The sequence below is a fragment of the Heteronotia binoei genome, chromosome 21 (assembly GCF_032191835.1).
Source record: "Heteronotia binoei isolate CCM8104 ecotype False Entrance Well chromosome 21, APGP_CSIRO_Hbin_v1, whole genome shotgun sequence".
Lineage (NCBI taxonomy): Eukaryota > Metazoa > Chordata > Lepidosauria > Squamata > Gekkonidae > Heteronotia > Heteronotia binoei.
The window spans coordinates 159378855-159399517 of record NC_083243.1 but is presented as its reverse complement, the minus strand read 5'-3'; the positions used below and the strand labels follow the sequence as shown (position 1 = coordinate 159399517).

The window sequence follows — 20663 nt, the reverse complement described above, 5'->3', positions numbered from 1 at the left end:
AAGAACCAAATCCTGACAGAGAAATCCAGGGCAAAGCTGATCCTGTAGCCTAACTGAATAGGCTAGCTAAGCAAACCCACCACCATGCCCAGCAGCAAAGCTTTTTGTGCACTAATACACCTGCTCCATCCCAAAGCATTACACCCTGCCAACAAAGGGAATGCATGCTCATTCAACTCTTACATGCATCATTCCTTCCCACTGTGAGCAATGGGAAGGGAACTCTGTTATTGGCAGCTTTGCCTGTCAAACTGTGAGGGTTTCTATTTGTGTTCCCAAGGCTGGAAAACATCACCACCCCCACCATTATGTAACATTTTTATGACAGACTTTGGGAACTACCCTTTATGAATTTTTATGAACTTTATAAATGAGGTCCTGCAAAAACATTTGTATCGAGGGGTAGTGGTGTACCTGGACAATATAATTATTTATTCAAATGACCTCCCCTCCCATGTGAAATTAGTGAGGGAAGTCTTAGCAACCCTCTATGAAAATCAGTTGTATGCAAAACTATACAAGTGTGAATTCCATCAGACCGAATTGGATTATTTAGGTTACAGAGTGTCAGGGAGGGGCTTGGCAATGGACCCCACCAAAATACAAGCCGTACCAGATTGGGAACCCCCAAGGACACGTAGACAGCTCCAATCCTTCATCGGATTCGCAAATGTTTATCGTAATTTTATACAGGGGTTCGCACAGACCATGCTCCCTTTGGCGGACCTGCTTAAAATGAAAGGGAAAGGTCCAGAGGCCAAGCAGCCAGGAGCAAAATTAAATTGCACAGAAAATTGTCAAGAAGCCTTCAACAAGTTAAAAAGGTTGTTCACCAGCGAACCCATACTAATTCACCCCAATGAATTAAAACCCTTCGTGGTCCAATGCGACGCCAGCAATGTCGCTGTGGGGGCGATTCTCATGCAACTTTGTAGGTAAATTTTGCTTTGCAATCTGCTGAGCCACACCCAAAAGTTCAGAGATTTGTTTGGCAACCATGTGGGTGATTAACCTCAGCTCACAAGCCTCAGACTGGGTAAAGTTCAGTTTGGATTTTGGCTTGTCACCCAATTATGTGATAGTCTCCTTAGCATATCCTAATAGTTCTCATAGACTATTCCTGACCAAATTTAGTCAGAAACAAGGTCATGGATTCATTTCAGTAGGACATTATACTGAACTTTGCAAGATATCAAGCTTTAAGAATTAAAATGTGATTGTCTTTATTTACTTCATAAGGTCCATGTCAAAATCGAATCATTTACTTGTTCGGCTTTATGTATTTTAGGTCAATAATGGGGGGGGCCCTTGTGGAGGGGGGTTTCTTTTACCTGAACACGCCATGTAACTGCAGTGTAACACTGCAGGCCCACCCAAAGGACCAGTTTAATGCTTTTCCAGTCATGGAGAACAAGCCCAATTGCAGTAACGTGAACCTGGCTAAAATCAAGGCTGGCAAAAAAACAGAAGTATAGGCATAGAACATCTGGAAGGACTCCCAGAGGGCTTAATATAGCCCTTTTCCTTCCTTCTTCAGCATGCATAGGCAGGACGCCAAGGCAGTGTGTATATACCTCCCTTACTCTAATTCAGCCCTCTGTTTCCTAACCAAAGCTTATGTAACTTGACTAAACGGAGAAGTGCACCAACTTCTGATTCAACTTAGCAGCCTACACCACTTCCTGTCTGCACACCAAGGAGAAGAGAAGGGAGAAACGGGGCTTTGTTGGTTCCTCCTTTTGTGGGTGCTGTGCCTCACAGAGAAACATCTTACCTTGAGGAATTGGACCTGTGATGATGTTTGCATTTCAAGTATTACAAACACAGTTCTTTGCAAATAATTTCTAGCTGTTTGGCTGTTAATATGTCTTATATCACTGTTCTGAACCATGCCTCTACAATGATAATGCCTGTGTTATAACCCCCACCCCCCAAATGGACACTCATTTGTTTGGATCAATTTGAGATTGTTCCTTAACAAGCCCCCTGCCAAACATCTTCCAGGGGGGTGGAGGAGGGGATCAGTATATTTTCTCAAAAGAGGATAATAAATCCAATCATCGGGCTATGGACCTTTTCTTATTTAGCCTCCTCTCAGGGACTTGAGCAACCCCCGGGTTCTGTAACTATGAGAATAGCCAGGGACCTACGTTCAGTGTCCAGGAGCCAAAGCAGTAATACACATGGTGCAAAGCCTGCTGCTCCGCTGGCCCCTTAACAGCCCAGTGTTTGATGGAGCATAGAGGCAGGGATGGGGAAACGAGATGGGTTGTAGCTGCATTGTGGGGTAGCAACAACTTTCCACAGGAATTGCTCATGAGAGTTCCAGGGAAGTGGAGCCTCCGAAGTAGCTGGCCCCAGGATGAGACAGACCCTTCATACGGTCAGAGAGGACACACTGGATCCTGCTTCTGGGGCTGAAAGGAGGAGGGTCAGGAGAGAAGAATCAAGATGATAAAAACCTCATTTCCTTTTAGTCTGAGGCCAGTGGGAGGGTACACAAGTGCTCCCCTACTTGCACAGTTCTGCTAGGCCGGTCTTCTGCATCTCCCTCCTTCACAAACACACCTCTCTTTCTTTCCTGTGTCATTGCTCCTCGAATAAAACCAAAAACCCTGTTACTAGGTACTACGCTACATAAGCTGTCTGAATTATTCCATGCCCTCCCTAGCTGGTTGTAATTGCTCCAGATTTAGTACAATTAATCACTGGGATCCTTGTGTTTCAATATTCCTTTTGTACTCTGCACAATAGGAAAAGCTTGTAATAATCCCAGTGGCTTGTTCTCTTTCCAGCTTGAGTAGCTACATTGTCTGCCAAAATTCTTTGCATGGATTTGCATGGATTTGATGTTCAACCTTCTGAATCCTTATCTGCTGTGTACAGATAGGAAAGGGCAATAATTTTAGTTGTACTGCCCATATTTGCACAGGAAAATCAGGGTTTATTACAGAGATTACTTTCAGATCTATATTTATCCTGTCTCAAGAAAGGAAATGGAAGGATCAGTAATCTATTCAGCATGGGTTGTGGGGAAGATAGAATATGGAACTTTCTTAAAATATATGGTGGTCATTTTAAGACATTAATTTACTAGGACAATAAAAATGATTTTTATCTGCAAATGAGCAATCAGTTTTGAATTATCATTTCTCTCAGATTCCCCTTTGCTAATGCAGCTAATATCAAACAGGCAGTATTATTTAATACCATAATAAGAGGAAATAAACATCTAGATGTTAGCCTTTTGAGTGACCGAACTTTACTGTAAGAAGGTGTACAACACCAAGTTCCCCATGTGGCCATCATGGGTACAACTACAGTTCCCCATTTGTTTTGCCACCAGATGGCATTGAGATGATTTACGCTGTTTCTACACTCAGGGTTGATTCTGATTTTATGAGCATTGAATTTGACTGCAGAAAACTCCTGTTCAAAAGTATTCTTGTAAAGTGAGGAGCAACTCCGGGGTGAAACCGCTTTCAGTGCCAATTCAAGAAAATGAGTGTAGATGACATGATAATGCAAAGCAAGACAGAAGTGATGGAGATATTCAATGTAGATGAACATGTTAAATGTGCAGAGAGAGGATCTTCTGTCAAGTGTAGAAACAGCCTAGTCTACAGATGCTTGAGTTCTCAGATTGTAAACAAAGCACTTAGTCTATGACAGCCATCTCTCAAAATCCCGTGCTTCTACCGAGGAAACAGTAAGGCTCTTTCATATAATAAGACACATTCTGAATGTGATGTCAGTGGTTTGTTTCTCCCGTCATCCCAAGGCCTTGAGTTATTCTGGTGTCTGTTTGTTCCTCACAAATCTTATAGTAGAAGAATGCTAAGATTGCTTCAGAAGGGCTGGGAGTACATAGTTCAGATTGTTTTTTCCTATTATAAAAATATGGATGGTATCTCAAAATTATAAGTACACTGGCTTTCCATTATCCTATAACAATGTAGGGATTAAAGTAGGTAATCAAATTCAAATTACAAATATTGCTGATGTGGTGTAACATGCAAGTTGCACTAGTGCCATGGCACCCATGGGCATTGTGGCTGGCACCCACCAGTACCTCCCCAGCATCTGCAAAGTTTTTCAGAAAGTAGGAAGGAATTTTTTAAGGCAGGGCTTATTATTGGCTGCGGTTTGGCTTCCTATTCTGGGGAAAATTGACAGCGACCCATTTTATATCAATTCCTACAACAAAAGCAAACTTTACAAAGATTTTTTGTGGTTATAATTAATCCTGGTGTATTTCACGTAGTAATCTTATCATTGGTCTTTCCCTTTCCCCTTCCCCCTCCCCCCCCCTTTTTTTTTCCCTTTCTTTTCCCTCCCTCTTTCTTGAGGTATATGTTCGGTGAAATTTACCAAGTTATATGTATTTTCTGTATTGCTTTAATACGATTGTATAATAACTTTTTCTAATAAATCATTTATTAACTTGAAAAAAAAAATTATTGGCTGCTCTCATTCAAATGAAAGGGTTTTCTATGAATGCCAAAGCAACAGCTGCTGCTGGAGAAGCAGGAGAACTTGTAAGCATCAAGGATGGTAATTCCATCTCTCCTTCAAAGATTTTGTTTATTTCCCCTTATCTTTCTTTCCACCCCCACTCTGGGTTTTTCTTTGTTTCTTTTTATTCCCCTTCAGCTGTTCTTTTGCAAAGTGTGGCAACCATTTGGGGTTGGATGCCACATCCTGTGGCAGCCATTTTGGGGTGGTGCTCACTATTCCATCTCAAAATTTCAATGGTGCCCACAGGCTCAAAAAGCTTGGGGACTCCTCCACTAGCAGAAATGAATAGTAACCTAGACAATCAACATAGACTGTTGTACGTTGGATGGAGATGATTTTAGATCCATCAATGGATTATCTGTTCCATGGACCAAGCAGCACTGTGCTGCATTAAATGCAAAGAATGTGGAGAGCATATTTTAGCACTTTGCAGAGCAAAGTATGTAAGGGAAGCTCAAACTCTTCCAGAAAACATCCTGTCTTTTTAACCAGAGCGATAAATTGTTCACGTTCCTGAAGTACTAAAATTCTCATCCATATTCTGGGTAGATCTGATAGAAAAGATACATATTAAAGTTTAGTGCTCTGCGACTTGGAAAAAGTTTGCTGCTTGCAATCTCAGCTTCCAGATCATGAATATCTATATTACTAAATGTCAAAGACAATTTCAAAGCAGAGCATGTGAAGCTCTGAAGCTACTCATCTTTACAAAAATATAATAAAACATGTTTCAAAGCTGTAACCATTTCATTTGCTATTCATTTTTCCTGGTGGTAATAGCATACTTGTAATAGCATAATGCATATTATTTTTCATCATTGCACTCAGTACTGCTGACAATCCAGTGTTTGACTACAAACAGTTTGCTGAGTCATACTTTTTTGGGGGGGGGGGGTTCTTCAAAAAAACAAGGCACAAGAAATGGTAGCAAGAAATTGATTTTCATGCTCGGATTATTTTTGTCACTGATAGAACATTGGTTCTCTTTTACTTTTGTTAACTAGCACAAGGTCCTAAAATAATAGGTTCTCAAGTTTTGTGCTTACTTAATGGTTAACCTGTCAGTCGTGTGGCCTGGAAACCCTCCCCCTCTAGTTGAACTGAACAATCATAGCTCAGTGGGAGCCATTCTGCTATCAGGATTGTGCTTGGTATTGCTTAAGTGGGAGACCATCTTGTCTCACCTTTTTCACAGCATCTGAAGGTGGGGAGCATTTCTGGAAATCCATTACCACTCTCACCTAAGCTGAAATATCATCAATCAGCAAGGGGCCTACTAGAATATCACTGTGGATCTGGAGAGTATTTACAGGTCTTCTGGTTGCCACTGCCTAAGCTATTTCAATAGCACGAAGGGAGCCAGCCAATCTCAGCTAAGCTGCCTGAGTACACAGAAGTTTGGGTATCTTAGAATTTGAATTTTAAGTTTGATGACAAATTCTAAAAATTTAAGCCACTCAAGTATTTCAAGTATAACTGAGTTCACCCCAGAGACTTCTACCAAATAATTCACCCTACTAGATTCTGGGGGGTGCTATTTTGTAAAATGTGGAGGATACACAGTGGCTCTATCCAATGTGCCAAATCCACTAGGCTGTCTTGGTTCTTTCCATTTTTATTGTCAAATGGGATACTTTCTTTCTTCCAGTTCAGATGCTGTGGAGTGTCAAACTACACTGACTGGTTTGAGGTGTACAATACAACACGGGTGCCGGATTCATGCTGCCTGGAATTCAGTGAGAACTGTGGGCTTCACTCCCCAGGGACCTGGTGGAAAGCAGTGAGTAGTTGTCAAAATTAGTGATGCTAACCATGCTTTAGTTAGAATTGTACTGGTTCTACTCCGGAAAGCGGAAAGTTCTAGTACTGTAGAGGTGCTGTCAAGCATGCTTATTTCTGTAACATAATTGTTTCTTAGACAAAGAGTAGGTCACCAGCTCTCTACTGCTCCCCCCTTATTTACAACCATTAGGCAATTAATAAATCCATCTGGCTCAAGGATGTTTATGCTACAGCCTGGCTGGTACCACTTTCAAGTCGCCTCTCCCACAGGTCCACACAGACAATTCATCTTCTGCTGGAGAAGTGTGAGAATGGGAGATGTTTTTAATAGCCTAAATTCCTTAGTAATAAAAAAGATAGTGTTTGGTAACCTTTGAAACCATGACTCAAGTATGCATCTGTAATGTAACCTTTGAAGATATCCTATATAGCAACTGTGTAACCCTGTATACGTCATTACTCCCAAGGCTTGTGTCCTTCGTACAGCTTCTGAATTTCTAACAACAAAACAGCTTTGATTTAAAACAAAAGACTGCTTATTGAGAAATATCAGCGCTTGACAGGTGCTTTCATCCCAGCACAACCTAGCATCTATCAAAAGATTGCAGTGATCTCTTCATCACAAATGACTGTGTGACATTTAATGAAGATAAAAAAGTCTTTGCTTCCCCTCCATTTATTTCAATGTAAACTGCTTTGTTCGTAAAGATTCAGAAAGAACACAAGGACATGACTAGCTCACTCTCACCCCCTTCCTCAACAATAGCAAAAGCTCAGGCTTGAGTTTAATGTACATCATGACTTGTTCACTCCTTCTTTGATCTCAGCTGTTTAATAATGGCTCCTTTGAAGGTCTAAAGTTTTAAAAATTGAAAATGGTTCTTTATATAGTATTTGAACCAAGAAAAGTTCAATACACTTTTTTTACCCCATGAATAATTTTATAAACATTCATCATGTCCCCACCCAGCTGCCTTTTTTCTAAGCTGAAACCCCATAGTATTGCTTTTCTTCATAGGAAAGGATGCTATATCCCACTAATCATCTTGGTGGTCCTTATCTGTACTTTTTCCAACTTTACAATATTTTTTTGGAGATATGGCAACCACATCATAGGTCTATTTAGGGTATTACATTATTGGGTCATTTTATTTTCAATCCCTTTCCTAATAATTCTCAATGTGGTTTGCCTTTTTTACCACCATTGCCGCACAGATCTGACATATTAACTGAGATATTTGCTACAACCCCAACATTTCTTCTCTTTCTCAGTCTCTGCCAGTTCAAACCCTGTCAGCATATATTTAATTTTTTGTTCTAGTGTAGTTTTCCACACTGAATGTCGTTTGCCATGCTGTTGCCCACTTACCTTAGAGAGATCCTCCTGGAGTTCTTCACATTGCCTTGGTTTTTACCATCCTGAATAAACTGGTATCATCCACAAATTAGGCTATGCTACTCACGCCAATTCCAGATCACTTATGAACAAATTAAGTAGCACCAGTTCTAACATCAGTTGTTGTTGGACGTCACTGATTACCTCTCTCCATTGTGAGAAGTTCATTTATTTCTGCTCTTTGTTTCCTATAATTTAACCAGTCTTTAATCCATAATTGCTAAGAAGAATCTGTGGTAAGGCTCTTTGTCAAAAGTTTCATGGAAGTCTAAGTGTACAATGTCTACTAGATCACCCTTATCTAAACCGCTTATTAACCTTCTCAAAGAACTCTAAAAGGTTAGTAAGGCAAAGCTTCCCTTTGCAGAAGCCATGAGGAGTTCTCCTCAGGAGATTTTTTTCTTCTACAGGATAAGTGGAATCCCTAACCTGCCATCCCAAGGTGACCAGCAGAGCATCGACTGGCAGGCGGGTCAGTCGATGAGTGGGATCCTTACTCCATGCTGCGCCAAGGCTTACTTACTGCAGCTGTAACCAATAAAAGTTGTGGCCAATTTTATTCCACTTTTTCTGAAAATGGTGTGGTTGTGTGTTATTTCAGTTGAAACTGTAAACTAAACTAGAATGTGTTAGTAGGGAGGAATTTTGCCTGGGGTGCCTGCCTTGGCCCCTCCCCTTGACGCTGGAGCCACAAGATGTATGCTCCAAGGCAGAAGCTATCTAGCTTGCACAGGATTTGTTTATTGGGTCCAAACCTCTATCTTTAATAATCATTTCTACAAAATTCTACAAATTTATCCAGAGCAGACATGAGGCTAGGTGGTCTTCAATATCTTGGATCCTCCCTGGACCCCTTTTAAAAAAAGAATTGTAACATTATCTACTTTTCTGTCATTCAGAGGCATATTTTAGCAATAAATTACCTATACTGGTTAGAAGGTCAACATTTCACAATTGAGTTCCTTAGAACATAAGAACATAAGAGAAGCCATGTTAGATCAGGCCAATGGCCCATCCAGTCCAACATTCTGTGTCACACAGCGGCCAAATATGTGTGTGTGTGTGTGTGTGTGTGTGTGTGTGTGTGTGTGTATATATATATATATATATATATATATATATATATATATATATATATATACACACACACACACACACACTGTGGCTAATAGCCACTGATGGACCTCTGCTCCATATTTTTATCTAACCCCCTCTTGAAGGTGGCCATGCTTGTGGCCGCCACTACCTCCTGTGGCAGTGAATTCCACATGTTAATCACCCTTTGGGTGAAGAAGTACTTCCTTTTATCCGTTTTAACCTGTCTGCTCAGCAATTTCATCGAATGCCTACGAGTTCTTGTATTGTGAGAAAGGGAGAAAAGTACTTCTTTCTCTACTTTCTCCATCCCATGCATTATCTTGTAAACCTCTATCATGTCACCCCTCAGTCGACGTTTCTCCAAGCTAAAAAGCCCTAAGCGTTTCAACCTTTCTTCATAGGGAAGGTGTTCCAGCCCTTTAATCATTCTAGTTGCCCTTTTCTGAACTTTCTCCAATGCTATAATATCCTTTTTGAGGTGCGGCGACCAGAACTGCACACAGTACTCCAAATGAGACCGCACCATCGATTTATACAGGGGCATTATGATACTGGCTGATTTGTTTTCAATTCCCTTTCTAATAATTCCCAGCATGGCGTTTGCCTTTTTATTGCAAACGCACACTGTCTTGACATTTTCAGTGAATTATCTACCACGACCCCAAGATCTCTCTCATGGTCAGTCTCTGCCAGTTCACATCCCCATCAACTTGTATTTGTAGCTGGGATTCTTGGCCCCAATGTGCATTACTTTGCACTTGGCCACATTGAACCACATCTGCCACGTTGACGCCCACTCACCCAGCCTCAACAGATACCTTTGGAGTTCCTCACAATCCTCTCTGGTTCTCACCACCCTGAACAATTTAGTGTCATCCGCAGATTTGGCCACTTCACTGCTCACTCCCAACTCTAAATCATTTATGAACAAGTTAAAGAGCATGGGACCCAGTACCGAGCCCTGCGGCACCCCACTGCTTACCGTCCTCCACTGCGAAGACTGCCCATTTATACTCACTCTCTGCTTCCTATTACTCAGCCAGTTTTTGATCCACAAGAGGACCTGTCCTTTTACTCCATGACTCTCAAGCTTTCTAAGGAGCCTTTGATGAGGAACTTTATCAAAAGCTTTCTGGAAGTCAAGGTAAACAACATCTATTGGGTCTCCTTTGTCCACAAGTTTGTTCACCCCCTCAAAGAAATGTAACAGGTTAGTGAGGCAAGATCTTCCCCTACAGAACCCATGTTGAGTCTTCCTCAATAACCCGTGTTCATCAATGTGCCTACTCATTCTGTCCTTGATAATGGTTTCTACCAATTTTCCCGGTATTGAAATCAGACTGACTGGCCTGTAATTTCCCGGATCTCCCCTGGAACCCTTTTTAAAGATGGGGGTGACATTTGCTACCTTCCAGTCCTCAGGAACGGAGGCAGATTTCAATGAAAGATTACAGATTTTTGTTAGAAGATCCACAAGTTCAACTTTGAGTTCTTTCAGAACTCTCGGATGTATGCCATCCGGACCCGGTGACTTATTAGTTTTTAATTTGTCTATTAGTTGTAGGACCTCCTCTTTTGTCACCTCAATCTGACTCAGGTCTTTCAGCACCCCTTCCAATATTAGTGGTTCTGGGACGGGCAAACACTTCTCATCTTCCACGGTGAAGACAGAGGCAAAAAATGCATTCAGCTTCTCAGCCATTTCCCCATCCTCCTTCAGTAATCCTTTTACCCCATGGTCATCCAAGGGCCCCACTGCTTCCCTGGCTGGTTTCCTACTTCTAATATATTTGAAGAAATGTTTATTGTTGGTCTTTATGTTTTTTGCAATATGCTCCTCATAGTCCCTTTTTGCCTGCCTGATCACAGTCTTGCATTTGATTTGCCACTGCCTGTGTTCCCTTTTATTAATATCACTTGGACTGGTTTTCCACCGCTAAAGGAGTCCTTCTTACCTTTTACAGCTTCCATTACTTTGTTTGTTAACCATGCTGGCCTCTTCTTATACGTGTTTGTGCCTTTCCTAACTTGTGGTATGCATTTTATCTGAGCTTCTAGGATTATAGTTTTAAATAGTCTCCAAGCTTCCCCAAGGGTTTTGACCGTATTTACCTTTCCTTTCAGTTTCCTCCTCACATGCCTCCTCATCTCAGAGAATTTACCCCTTTTAAAGTTAAATGTGGTTGTGGCGGTCTTTTTGGGCAACTCCCTATTTATACAAACAGTGAAATCAATAACATTATGGTCACTGTTCCCAAGCGGCGCAATCACTTTTACATCTCTCACCAAGTCTTGGGCATTACTTAGGACCAGATCCAGGATCGCCCCACCCCTGGTAGGTTCTGAGACCATCTGCTCCATAGCACAGTCATTGAGAGCATCAAGAAACTCAATCTCTTTCTGTTGACCAGAACACATATTGACCCAATCAATCTGCGGGTAGTTAAAATCACCTATTACGACACAGTTTTTACATTTAGCCGCTATCTTTAATCCTTCCATCATATTATAATCGTCCTCTCTCTTTTGATTTGGTGGGCGATAACAAACTCCCATAGTTAAATTTCCTTTTGGGCCCTCTATTTCAACCCAAAGCATTTCTAAAAGGGAATCTAATTCTCTGACCTCAGTCTTACTGGACCGTATATCCTCTCTGACATACAGAGCCACCCCACCTCCAACCCTTCCCTCCCTATCCTTCCGATATAACTTATATCCAGGAATCACCGTGTCCCACTGATTCTCCTCATTCCACCAAGTTTCTGAAATTCCCACAAATTAGGAACCCGCATACATATGCCATCTGTACATAGAGACTTGCTAGTTTTAAAATTGCTCTCTTGTCCTAGAACTTAATCTCTCATCACCTAAATTTGACTACGCTATTCAGATACCCTTCCTGAAAACAGTGAAAATGGATGCAAAGAACTCATTCAGTTTCTCTGTCATGTCTGTTTTAAGAAATCTTTTTTCTCCTTTGTCGTCTAATGGCCGAACCCCCTCTACAGCCAATTTCCTGTTTCTGATGTATTTGAAGAACTACTTATTGTTTTACTGTATTTAGCAATCCACTTCTCAAAATCTGTTTTTGTTTGCCTTATTATCAGAGCTTTTTTTGAGCAGGAACGCATTTCCAGCTAGTTTGGTGTCAGGGGTGTGGCCTAATATGTAAATGAGTTCCTGGTGGGCTTTTTCTGCAAAAAAGCCGTGTGAAACTATGGTGACATCAGGGGGTGTGGCCTAATATGCAATGAGTTCCTGCTGGGCTTTTTCTACAAAAAAAGCCCTGCTTATTATCAACTTATATTTGAGTTGCCAGAACCTGTGTTCATTTCTGTTCATATATTTTAAGTGAACTACTTTTTTAAAGGAAGCCTTTTTTGCATGTTATAGCTTCTTTGATTTGGTTCATTAACCACATACTTGGTGGTACCTTTCCTAGCCTGAGGTATGGATTCTATCAGGCTAATGTGGTTTTAAATAGCTTCCAAGCATCCTGGGGGGATTTGACTCTCTTTATATTCTCCCTTTCAGCTTCCTAATCTCATTTTTGTGAAGTTCCCTCTTTCACAAATGAGATTGTTTTGGACTCTGGCAACAGAAACCTCATCTGTAAGACATGACTAGCGCACCCATTCGCCTAGTCAATATGAGGATACTTGAACTCACCTGTTATTACAACACTTTCCACTTTTGTTGCCTCCTTTATCTTCTTCGGCATCTTGGGTTCACTATCATGGTTTTGGTCAGATGGGCATCCCTACTTTTAAGTTGCTCTAAGGAAGTGTCCAGTATCTCCACAAGCAACAATTCTGTGGGGGAGTTTAAGCCCCTAATGATTTCTAGCTTATTTGATTCTATGCTTTCTTTTATTTATAGAGCAACACCCCCCTCAACATGTTCTGTCTACAGTGTTTCTATCCAGGGATAATATCTAGAGGCAGGATAGGAAAAGGCAGCATAATATAGCCAGTAAGATTTAGTTATTGGTTGACATATCAGGGAAATGAAACTCATTTGAATGATGTCAGCACTTCTTGCATGGTCACATGACCCATCCAACAGATTCTCAGACTCATGCCTCAGTTGGTAAAATCACTGGGGTGGAGGTTTTTAGTTTCAAGTATGCTTTTCACAAACTGCTGCCTCCCCACCATTTCAGTTCAATGCTGATTTAAATTGGGGATAAGTATCTGTTGAATACATTTAAAAGCCCCTATATGTCCAACATGCCAAAACTCCATATAATGGAGAAAATGTCTACCTTTCCCAGGAACACTCCTGTATATTCAAGTTAAATACTACAGTCCCCATCTTGAAGTGTTAGGTGGTTGCTGTGCTGCAGTGTTATTGTAACAATGAACCAGAGGGTTTGGTTTTTCACCTGCTCCTCCTCTCCTAAGCAGACTGCTATGAGGCTCACTAGCTGGCTTTGGGAAAATTACATATGACTAAATCACACAATGTTTCTTGAGATAAAACTGTAGCTCTGAAATGGCAGGCAAATATTTTCTCTGTTATGTACTGGCTTAATCAATCCTAGCAACAAAGTAATAACTACTCAGGTTTGAAATACCAACAGCACTGCCAGTTTAACAAAACGCAGTGCAATGTGCTCTCTTACTGTAGGCAAATCCCCCTTGGCTTGCCTCAATTTCCCCTTGCTTTTTATGATTGTACTGGCTTGTATGGGGGGGGGGGACTTTGAGTTAAAAAGACTTCAAGCTTGCAAGCAGATTACAAAAAGTAAATGGATTACATAACTCATCTCCTCCCAACCCAACACTTCCTACAATACGCTCACCCCAAAGAACCTATATCATCCACCCCCCCCCCATCCCTGGCCACTTTCTTTCCATTTCTTACACTCCCCTGGAAGTGGGGGGGGGGGATATAGTAAGGAATGACGAGGAACCCAAAAGTAAATTACATCAAGATCCAGACAGAAATTTGGAAGTGCCTGGAATCCTCCTATGGTGGAGAGAATATTTTCAAACTGGACAAGTATGTATTGTGAACTCTCCCAGTTTGCACTCAGCAATAGCATCTCCCAATTATGGTTGTTAACAAAAATAATGCAAGCTAATACATGTCTCAACTCTTCCATTATAACTTGTTATAACTGGCTTTTCCCATTCCTTCCTGATTACTACATCTTTCCCACAGAATCCATCCATGTGATCTTCAGACACAACCTTTCTGAGCCCTTCAAACAATACTTTGTTGCAGAGTTTTTTTTTGCAGAAAAAGCCCAACAGGAACTCATTTACATATTAGGCCACACCTCTGACACCAAGCTAGCCGGAACTGCGTTTCTGTGTGTTCCTGTTAAAAAAAAACAAGCCCTGCTTTGTTGCCAGCCAAACCCTACGGTTACTTTTTGTGTTTAACATAGGGTTGCCAGGTCCCTCCTGGCCATCAGCAGGGGATTGGGGGGGTAGGGTTGTCAGGTTGGGAAACTCTTGGATATTGGAGGGTGGAATGTGGGGAGGACAGGGACTTCAATGGGGTACAGTGCCATAGAGCCCACCCTCCAAAGCATCCATTTTCTCCAAGGGAACTGACCTCTGTAGTCTGGAGATTAACTCTAATTCTGGGGGATCCCCAGGTTCCACCTGGAGGCTGGCACCCCTAGGTCACAGAATGTTTTAATCAAAACCTCCAATTACTTGGGATGAGCTGACACCTCCATTTCTACTTGTGCCTTTTGATTTCAAAAATAACAAACATTTATGTTCCTGTGCAAATAAGTGTTTTTTCCTCTCCCACCCTCTTTTTTAGCCTTGCTATGACACCGTGAAAATGTGGCTTCAGGAAAACCTGCTAGCAGTGGGGATTTTTGGATTGTGTACAGCTTTGGTTCAGGTACATTATACTGACCTCTTCTTGCCTGAGTAATTTCTGTTTTGAAAGGTTTGAATTTATGTGGACTTTCACTTCGTATTGTCGCTGTAGACTGCCCTAGCAATAGTTACTCACATCAGCCATGTAAGACTTAACACTTTGTCCTTTTTCTGTGCATGTACATCAGCTATTTCCCAAGTATGTGAGACCCTGATAAAGCCTTTCACCTGCACTATTTAAAAACTTTATTTATTTAGATATCTGTACCTCACTTTTCTTACCCAAAGTGGCTTCTCACATCATTCCGCCCTCTTCCATTTTATCCTTACAACAATCCTATGAGATAAGTTAGACTGAGGGAGAGTGACTGGCCTACCCTTCCTCCAGGAACTACAGGAGCAGTTCCCCAATTTGTGCTGTTTTGGGTTGGAAGGGTCCTTTCCCTCAGTAAAGCCCTGTGGCACAGAGTGGTAAGCTGCAGTACTACAGTCCAAGCTCTGCTCATGACCTGAGTTTGATCTCAGCAGAAGCTGGGTTTAGGTAGCCAGCGCAAGGCTGACTCAGCCTTCCATCCTTCCGAGGTCGGTAAAATGGGTGTAAAGCAGAGATGACAGGGGAAGGCAATGGCAAACCACTTTGTTAAAAGTCTGCTGTGAAAACAGTGATGCAACGTCACCCCAGAGCTGGAAATGACTGGTGCTTGCATAGGGGATTACTTTCCCACCCACCCCTCAGTACTGCAGCCCCAATCTGAATTGGCATAGTGTATGCCTGGGAAATGAGTTTCCAGCAATATGATGAATAGCAGGTGTTATGAGATTCAGGTTGGGGGACCCAGGCCTGACTCTCAAAAAAAGAATCTAGTCTGGGCCTTTATCCCATTGAAATTAATTAACTGGCTCCATTGATTTCTGTGGGACTCGTGTGGCTACCTTTCTCTGGAGTGTAGCCTAGGTATGCAAAGTGAGGTGCAAGTTCAGTATAAGCAGAGGTACTGAAGAGTGGCTGAAACACCCTATTAAAGGAGCCCTAAACAACTGAAATCCTATAAACTTTAGTCCACACTCACAGCAGCTCCTCAGTAGGACTGTCAACTGATGACAGAAGTTTTCATTTGTCAATCATCTGCCTTCAGCTGATTAAGTTTCAGTACATTTTCATATCACAAACTTCCTTTTTGAAGGAAATGTGAGGAAACACACTTGTTAATAATAATAATAATAATATAATAAATTTTTATTTGTACCCCGCCCTCCCCTGCCGAAGCAGGCTCAGGGCGGCTAACAGTGCGGTGACCAATGGTGCACCAAGCAATAAAACAGTTACATTATGAACAGTTACGTTATAAACATTAAAATTAAGCATTAATTAACCTTAAAACCCATTAAATCAATTAACTAAAACAAGTATAATACTATCATTGACGCTATCTGATTAGTACTGATGGCGGATTTTCTTCGTTGTTGATTTATACTTCAATCATTCATAAAAGCTAATTTAAAAAGGGTGGTCTTGCAGGCCCTGCGGAACTGAGCAAGGTTCCGCAGGGCCCGCACCTCCTCTGGGAGTTGGTTCCAGAGATGTGGGGCTGCGGCCGAGAAGGCCCGAGAGCGGGTATTCTGTAGTTTAATTTGTCTTGGCCCAGGGGTAGTCAGTCTGTTCTTTCCTATTGACCTCAGTGCTCTCTGGGGTTCATACGGGGAGAGACGGTCCTTCAGGTAGGCTGGTCCTCGGCCATATAGGGCTTTAAAGGTGATAACCAGCACTTTGTACTGGACCCGGTATACAATCGGCAACCAGTGCAGTTCGCGTAGCCCCGGCCGTACGTGCTCCCATCTTGGGAGACCGAGCAGTAGCCTGGCCGCCGCGTTCTGCACTAGCTGCAACTTCCGGGTCCGGCACAGAGGCAGCCCCATGTAGAGGGCGTTACAGTAGTCCAATCGTGAGGTGACCGTCGCATGGATCACCGTTGCTAGGTCCCGATGCTCCAGAAAAGGGGCCAACTGCTTTGCCCGCCTCAGATGGAAGAATGCTGACTTGGCAGTTGCTGTTATCTGGGCCTCCATTGATAATGAAGGCTCCAGCAAGACACCCAGACTCTTCACCTGCTGCGCCGCCTTTAGCTGCACACCATCGAAGGTCGGGAGAGATATTTCCCCCCCTGGAGCGCCGCGACCCACACAGAGAACCTCTGTCTTTGCCGGATTCAACTTCAGCCCACTCAGCCTAAGCCACGTTGCAATAGCCTGTAACGCCCGGTCCAGGTCTTCCGGGGGGGAGGCGGGCCGGCCGTCCATTAGCAGATAGAGCTGGGTGTCATCTGCATATTGATGGCAACCCAGCCCAAACCTCCTGGCAATCTGGGCAAGGGGGCGCATATAGATGTTAAATAACATCGGGGAGAGGACTGCTCCCTGAGGCACCCCACAGTCTAGTGTGCGCCTCTGGGATCGTTCACCCCCGATCGCCACCCTTTGTCCCCGACCCATGAGGAAAGAGGAGAGCCATTGTAAAGCAGACCCCTTAACCCCAATGTCGGCGAGGCGGTGGATCAGTAGCCGATGGTCGACCGTGTCAAATGCAGCCGACAGATCTAATAACATCAGCACTGCTACACCGCCTCGATCCAGTTGCCGTTGGAGATCATCTGCCAAGGCGACCAAGACCGTCTCCGTCCCGTGGCCCGGTCGGAAGCCAGACTGGCACGGGTCTAGGACAGAAGCGTCATCTAGAAATCTCTGTAGCTGCAGCGCCACTGCCCTCTCGATAATTTTACCTAGGAATGGTAAATTAGACACCGGTCGGTAGTTCGCCAATTCGGCCGGGTCTGCTGTTGGTTTTTTCAAGAGGGGGCGGACCAAGGCCTCTTTCAGCGGCGTTGGAAAACGCCCCTCTAGGAGGGATCTATTTATGATGTCCCGTAAAGGACATCTAAGCTCCCTCTGGCACGATTTAATCAGCCAGGAGGGGCAAGGGTCCAGATCGCATGTTGTTGGGCGAGCAGCGGAGAGAATTCCATCAACTTCTTCCAGGCTGAGTGGGTCGAAGTGGTCCAGCGATAAATCCAAAGACAGGCGCGGAGCCTCAGTCTGACTTACTGTATCTAATGTGATAGGTAGGTCTTGGCGGAGTGACGAGATTTTATCTGCAAAATATTTCGCAGATGCCTCACAGCCTATCTCCAATTCTCTAACGTTTGGTTTGCCTTGTGGCAGTGTTATAAGGTCTCCAATTACCCTAAATAATTGTGCTGGGCGCGAATTTGCAGATGCAATCTTGGCTGCAAAGTATTGTTTCTTTGCAGTCTTGACTGCCATCTCATATGACTTCATAAACGTTCTATAGGATGTTCTCGTCACTTCGTCCCGAGTATGCCTCCACCGCCTCTCTAGTCGTCTGAGCCCTTGCTTCAGCTGGCGTAACTCCAAGGTGTAACTCCAAGGTGCTTCAGCTGGCGTAACTCCAAGGTTAAATACACCATCTTTAGAATTTTCTTTACCATTCCCTTTTAGTTGTCATAAAAATGAACTCAAAAATCAACATATTTGTCCTCAACATATATTGCTTGGCTATTAAAACTTGCCACTAACAATTTAGCGCATATGAATTAAGCTAATTAAAGATTGCCACACTAACAAAAAAATTACTTACAGTCCTACAAAGAGTAGGTGAACAGCACAATCCAACTTCAAGTTAACCAGACAAGCTCAATGAAATCAGTTGGTTTGTGCAGTTATGTTTGTAATGGATAGTTGCCTAAGGGTATAAGTATACTACAAACATATGCTGTTTTACATCAGCTTAACAGCCATGCTTCTTTCAAGGAATCCTATTTTAATTGAATGTCGACCTAGGTATACTAGTTAACTGTTAATGGAGGTTGAATGTTTGTTGTAATGCGCCCTGAGCCTGCTTGCAGGGAGGGTGGGATTTAAGCCAAATCTAATAAATAAACAAACTGTACTGCTGAGAATCCTGTCAGCTATCATCAGCCACTGTCCCTCTCACCCCCACCCCTAGTCAGAACTCTACTTCCTATGCTTTCCTGGGGACAGACAATCAAAGCAAGTTGACTGTAGCATAATAAGCAAGTGCTGAAGTCCCCAGTCTTTTATATATTTCATTAGCTTAAATTTCATTGACCTGAATGGGGGGGACGGAAGTTCAGTGTGCTTGATTAAAGTCCAGAAACACCTTGGAGACCAACAAGATGTTCAGGGTATAAGCTTGCAAGAGTCAAAGCTCCCTTCGTCAGGGTATCTGACAAAGGATTTTTGACTCTTGACAGCTTATACCCTCAAAACTTTGTCAGTCTCTAAGGTGCTACTAGACTTCAGCTCTTCTACTGCAGAACAGCATGGCTGTCTTTCAAGGCTAAATATGCATCAAAGAAGTTCTTCTGCACAAGCTCCACAAGTCCTATTTCAGTGGTACTTGCATAGGAGAACTTCTGACCAAATAACGGCATTATCCTGACATGAATCAACAACCTACATCACAGCCATGGTGCCTGCACCACAGTAAAGCTATTTGGTATCTAAGGGGCAACAGCACTTCATGACTTCTTGTGCTTAAAATCAGCCGCCCTGAGCCTGCCTTGGCGGGGAGGGTGGGATATAAATAAAAATTTATTATTATTATTATTATTAGCATGACCATCCTTCCACAGTTGATTTCATAGTATAACTACTTTTACAAGTGTACTGAAAAGCATGGACTCCCCTGATTTGCTGTCATAATCCCAAGGACAAGAATGCCATGTTAACTAAATCCATGCATCTATGATAAAGTCTTCCTTACACATCTACTTCACAACCTGAGCACATACCTGAAACCACACGATGCTTTTTTGTCATTTTCATCCTTTTGTTAAGCACATTATCCCACTTGTCAGTATAGTAAAGTATAGATTGAGATGTGTCATAAACAAATAGAAGCTATGCTATGGCATCTGATTACTATACTGAAGGTATACTATGACATCACTTAATCAAGACTTCCTTTTGTGCCTACAGATTCTTGGACTGACATTTGCAATGACTATGTACTGTCAGGTTGTCAAGGCGGATACCTACTGTGCATAAGAACCATTTCTGAATCCACTGGCCCTGTCTTTCCTCCCTATGAGATGCAAGAGGACTCTTCATTCTCATTTTTTTCTATGTAAAATAAACTGTGTATAATCCTCTCTAGAGATTTTGTGAATCACCCTAGTTTATCAATCACCATCATACAAAAGGGGGGGGGGGGAGGAAACGTCACGGAACTCAGTTTGGGCAAAGGAAAATTCACTAAGTAACAAGAAAACTAAGGATGATGAAATTGCTCCCTTTTGCACGGATTATGACAAGAGTGAAGAGGCTGTTTAAGTTTCTTTTCCCCAGAGGCTGCTGGTCAGTAGACATTTTCTACCCTAGTGGATCCAACGAATCATAGAAATGCAGAGTGAAGTCATTTGTCAACGTGGGTGTAGAGGATGCAGAATAACTCAAAAGTGTAATTTTATGGCAGTTTGTCCTTGTAGACGAGCAGAGCATCAGATCAAGGAACATGCTTATGAACTCTTGGGATTTTATCATTGGAAATGGGACAAATTCAGAAAAGTTTTCTATTCAAAGCAGTGGTTTCAATTCTCTATGAAGCAAGGTATGAAAAAGCAGGATCTATTCTGGTCTGCATTTAGGTCTTACAACCTAAATCAATAGTGGCATGCAAATGAGAATGGGTAGGAATCTATACAAAAATATAAATGTATTATACACATAAATCACTCTAAAGCAAAGTTAACAGACTAGGAGCTGCCTTCTAAAGCAGGAAGAGGCTTTCCCAGCTTTGTATTCCATGGGACCATGCATTCAGAAAAAAATAATGAAATATTATTTCTTGGAGGAAAAATTTAGGCCATTGGGAAACAAGTAATTACTTTGGATGGATCTCTACTTCAGTAAACAAGGAGTAATTGTCTTTGTCACTCTCCTCTGGGTTTTCTTATAATGTCATTCCTGTTTCAAGTTATTCTGTCACT

General features: G+C 42.4%; 1 protein-coding gene across 4 annotated transcripts in view; it reads left to right on the top strand.

The window, feature by feature from the left end:
* The window catches only part of LOC132590232 (tetraspanin-4), a 487277-nt gene extending 467399 nt beyond the window's left edge, over nucleotides 1-19878 (top strand). For all 4 annotated transcript variants that reach the window (XM_060263204.1, XM_060263205.1, XM_060263202.1 and 1 more), the window contains 3 exons: nucleotides 6167-6298; nucleotides 14576-14659; nucleotides 19654-19878. In XM_060263204.1, coding sequence (XP_060119187.1) covers nucleotides 6167-6298; nucleotides 14576-14659; nucleotides 19654-19722 — 285 coding nt within the window. In that variant the 3' untranslated portion in view covers nucleotides 19723-19878. The remainder of the gene's footprint in view (nucleotides 1-6166; nucleotides 6299-14575; nucleotides 14660-19653) is intronic.
* The last annotated feature ends 785 nt before the right edge of the window (nucleotides 19879-20663 follow it).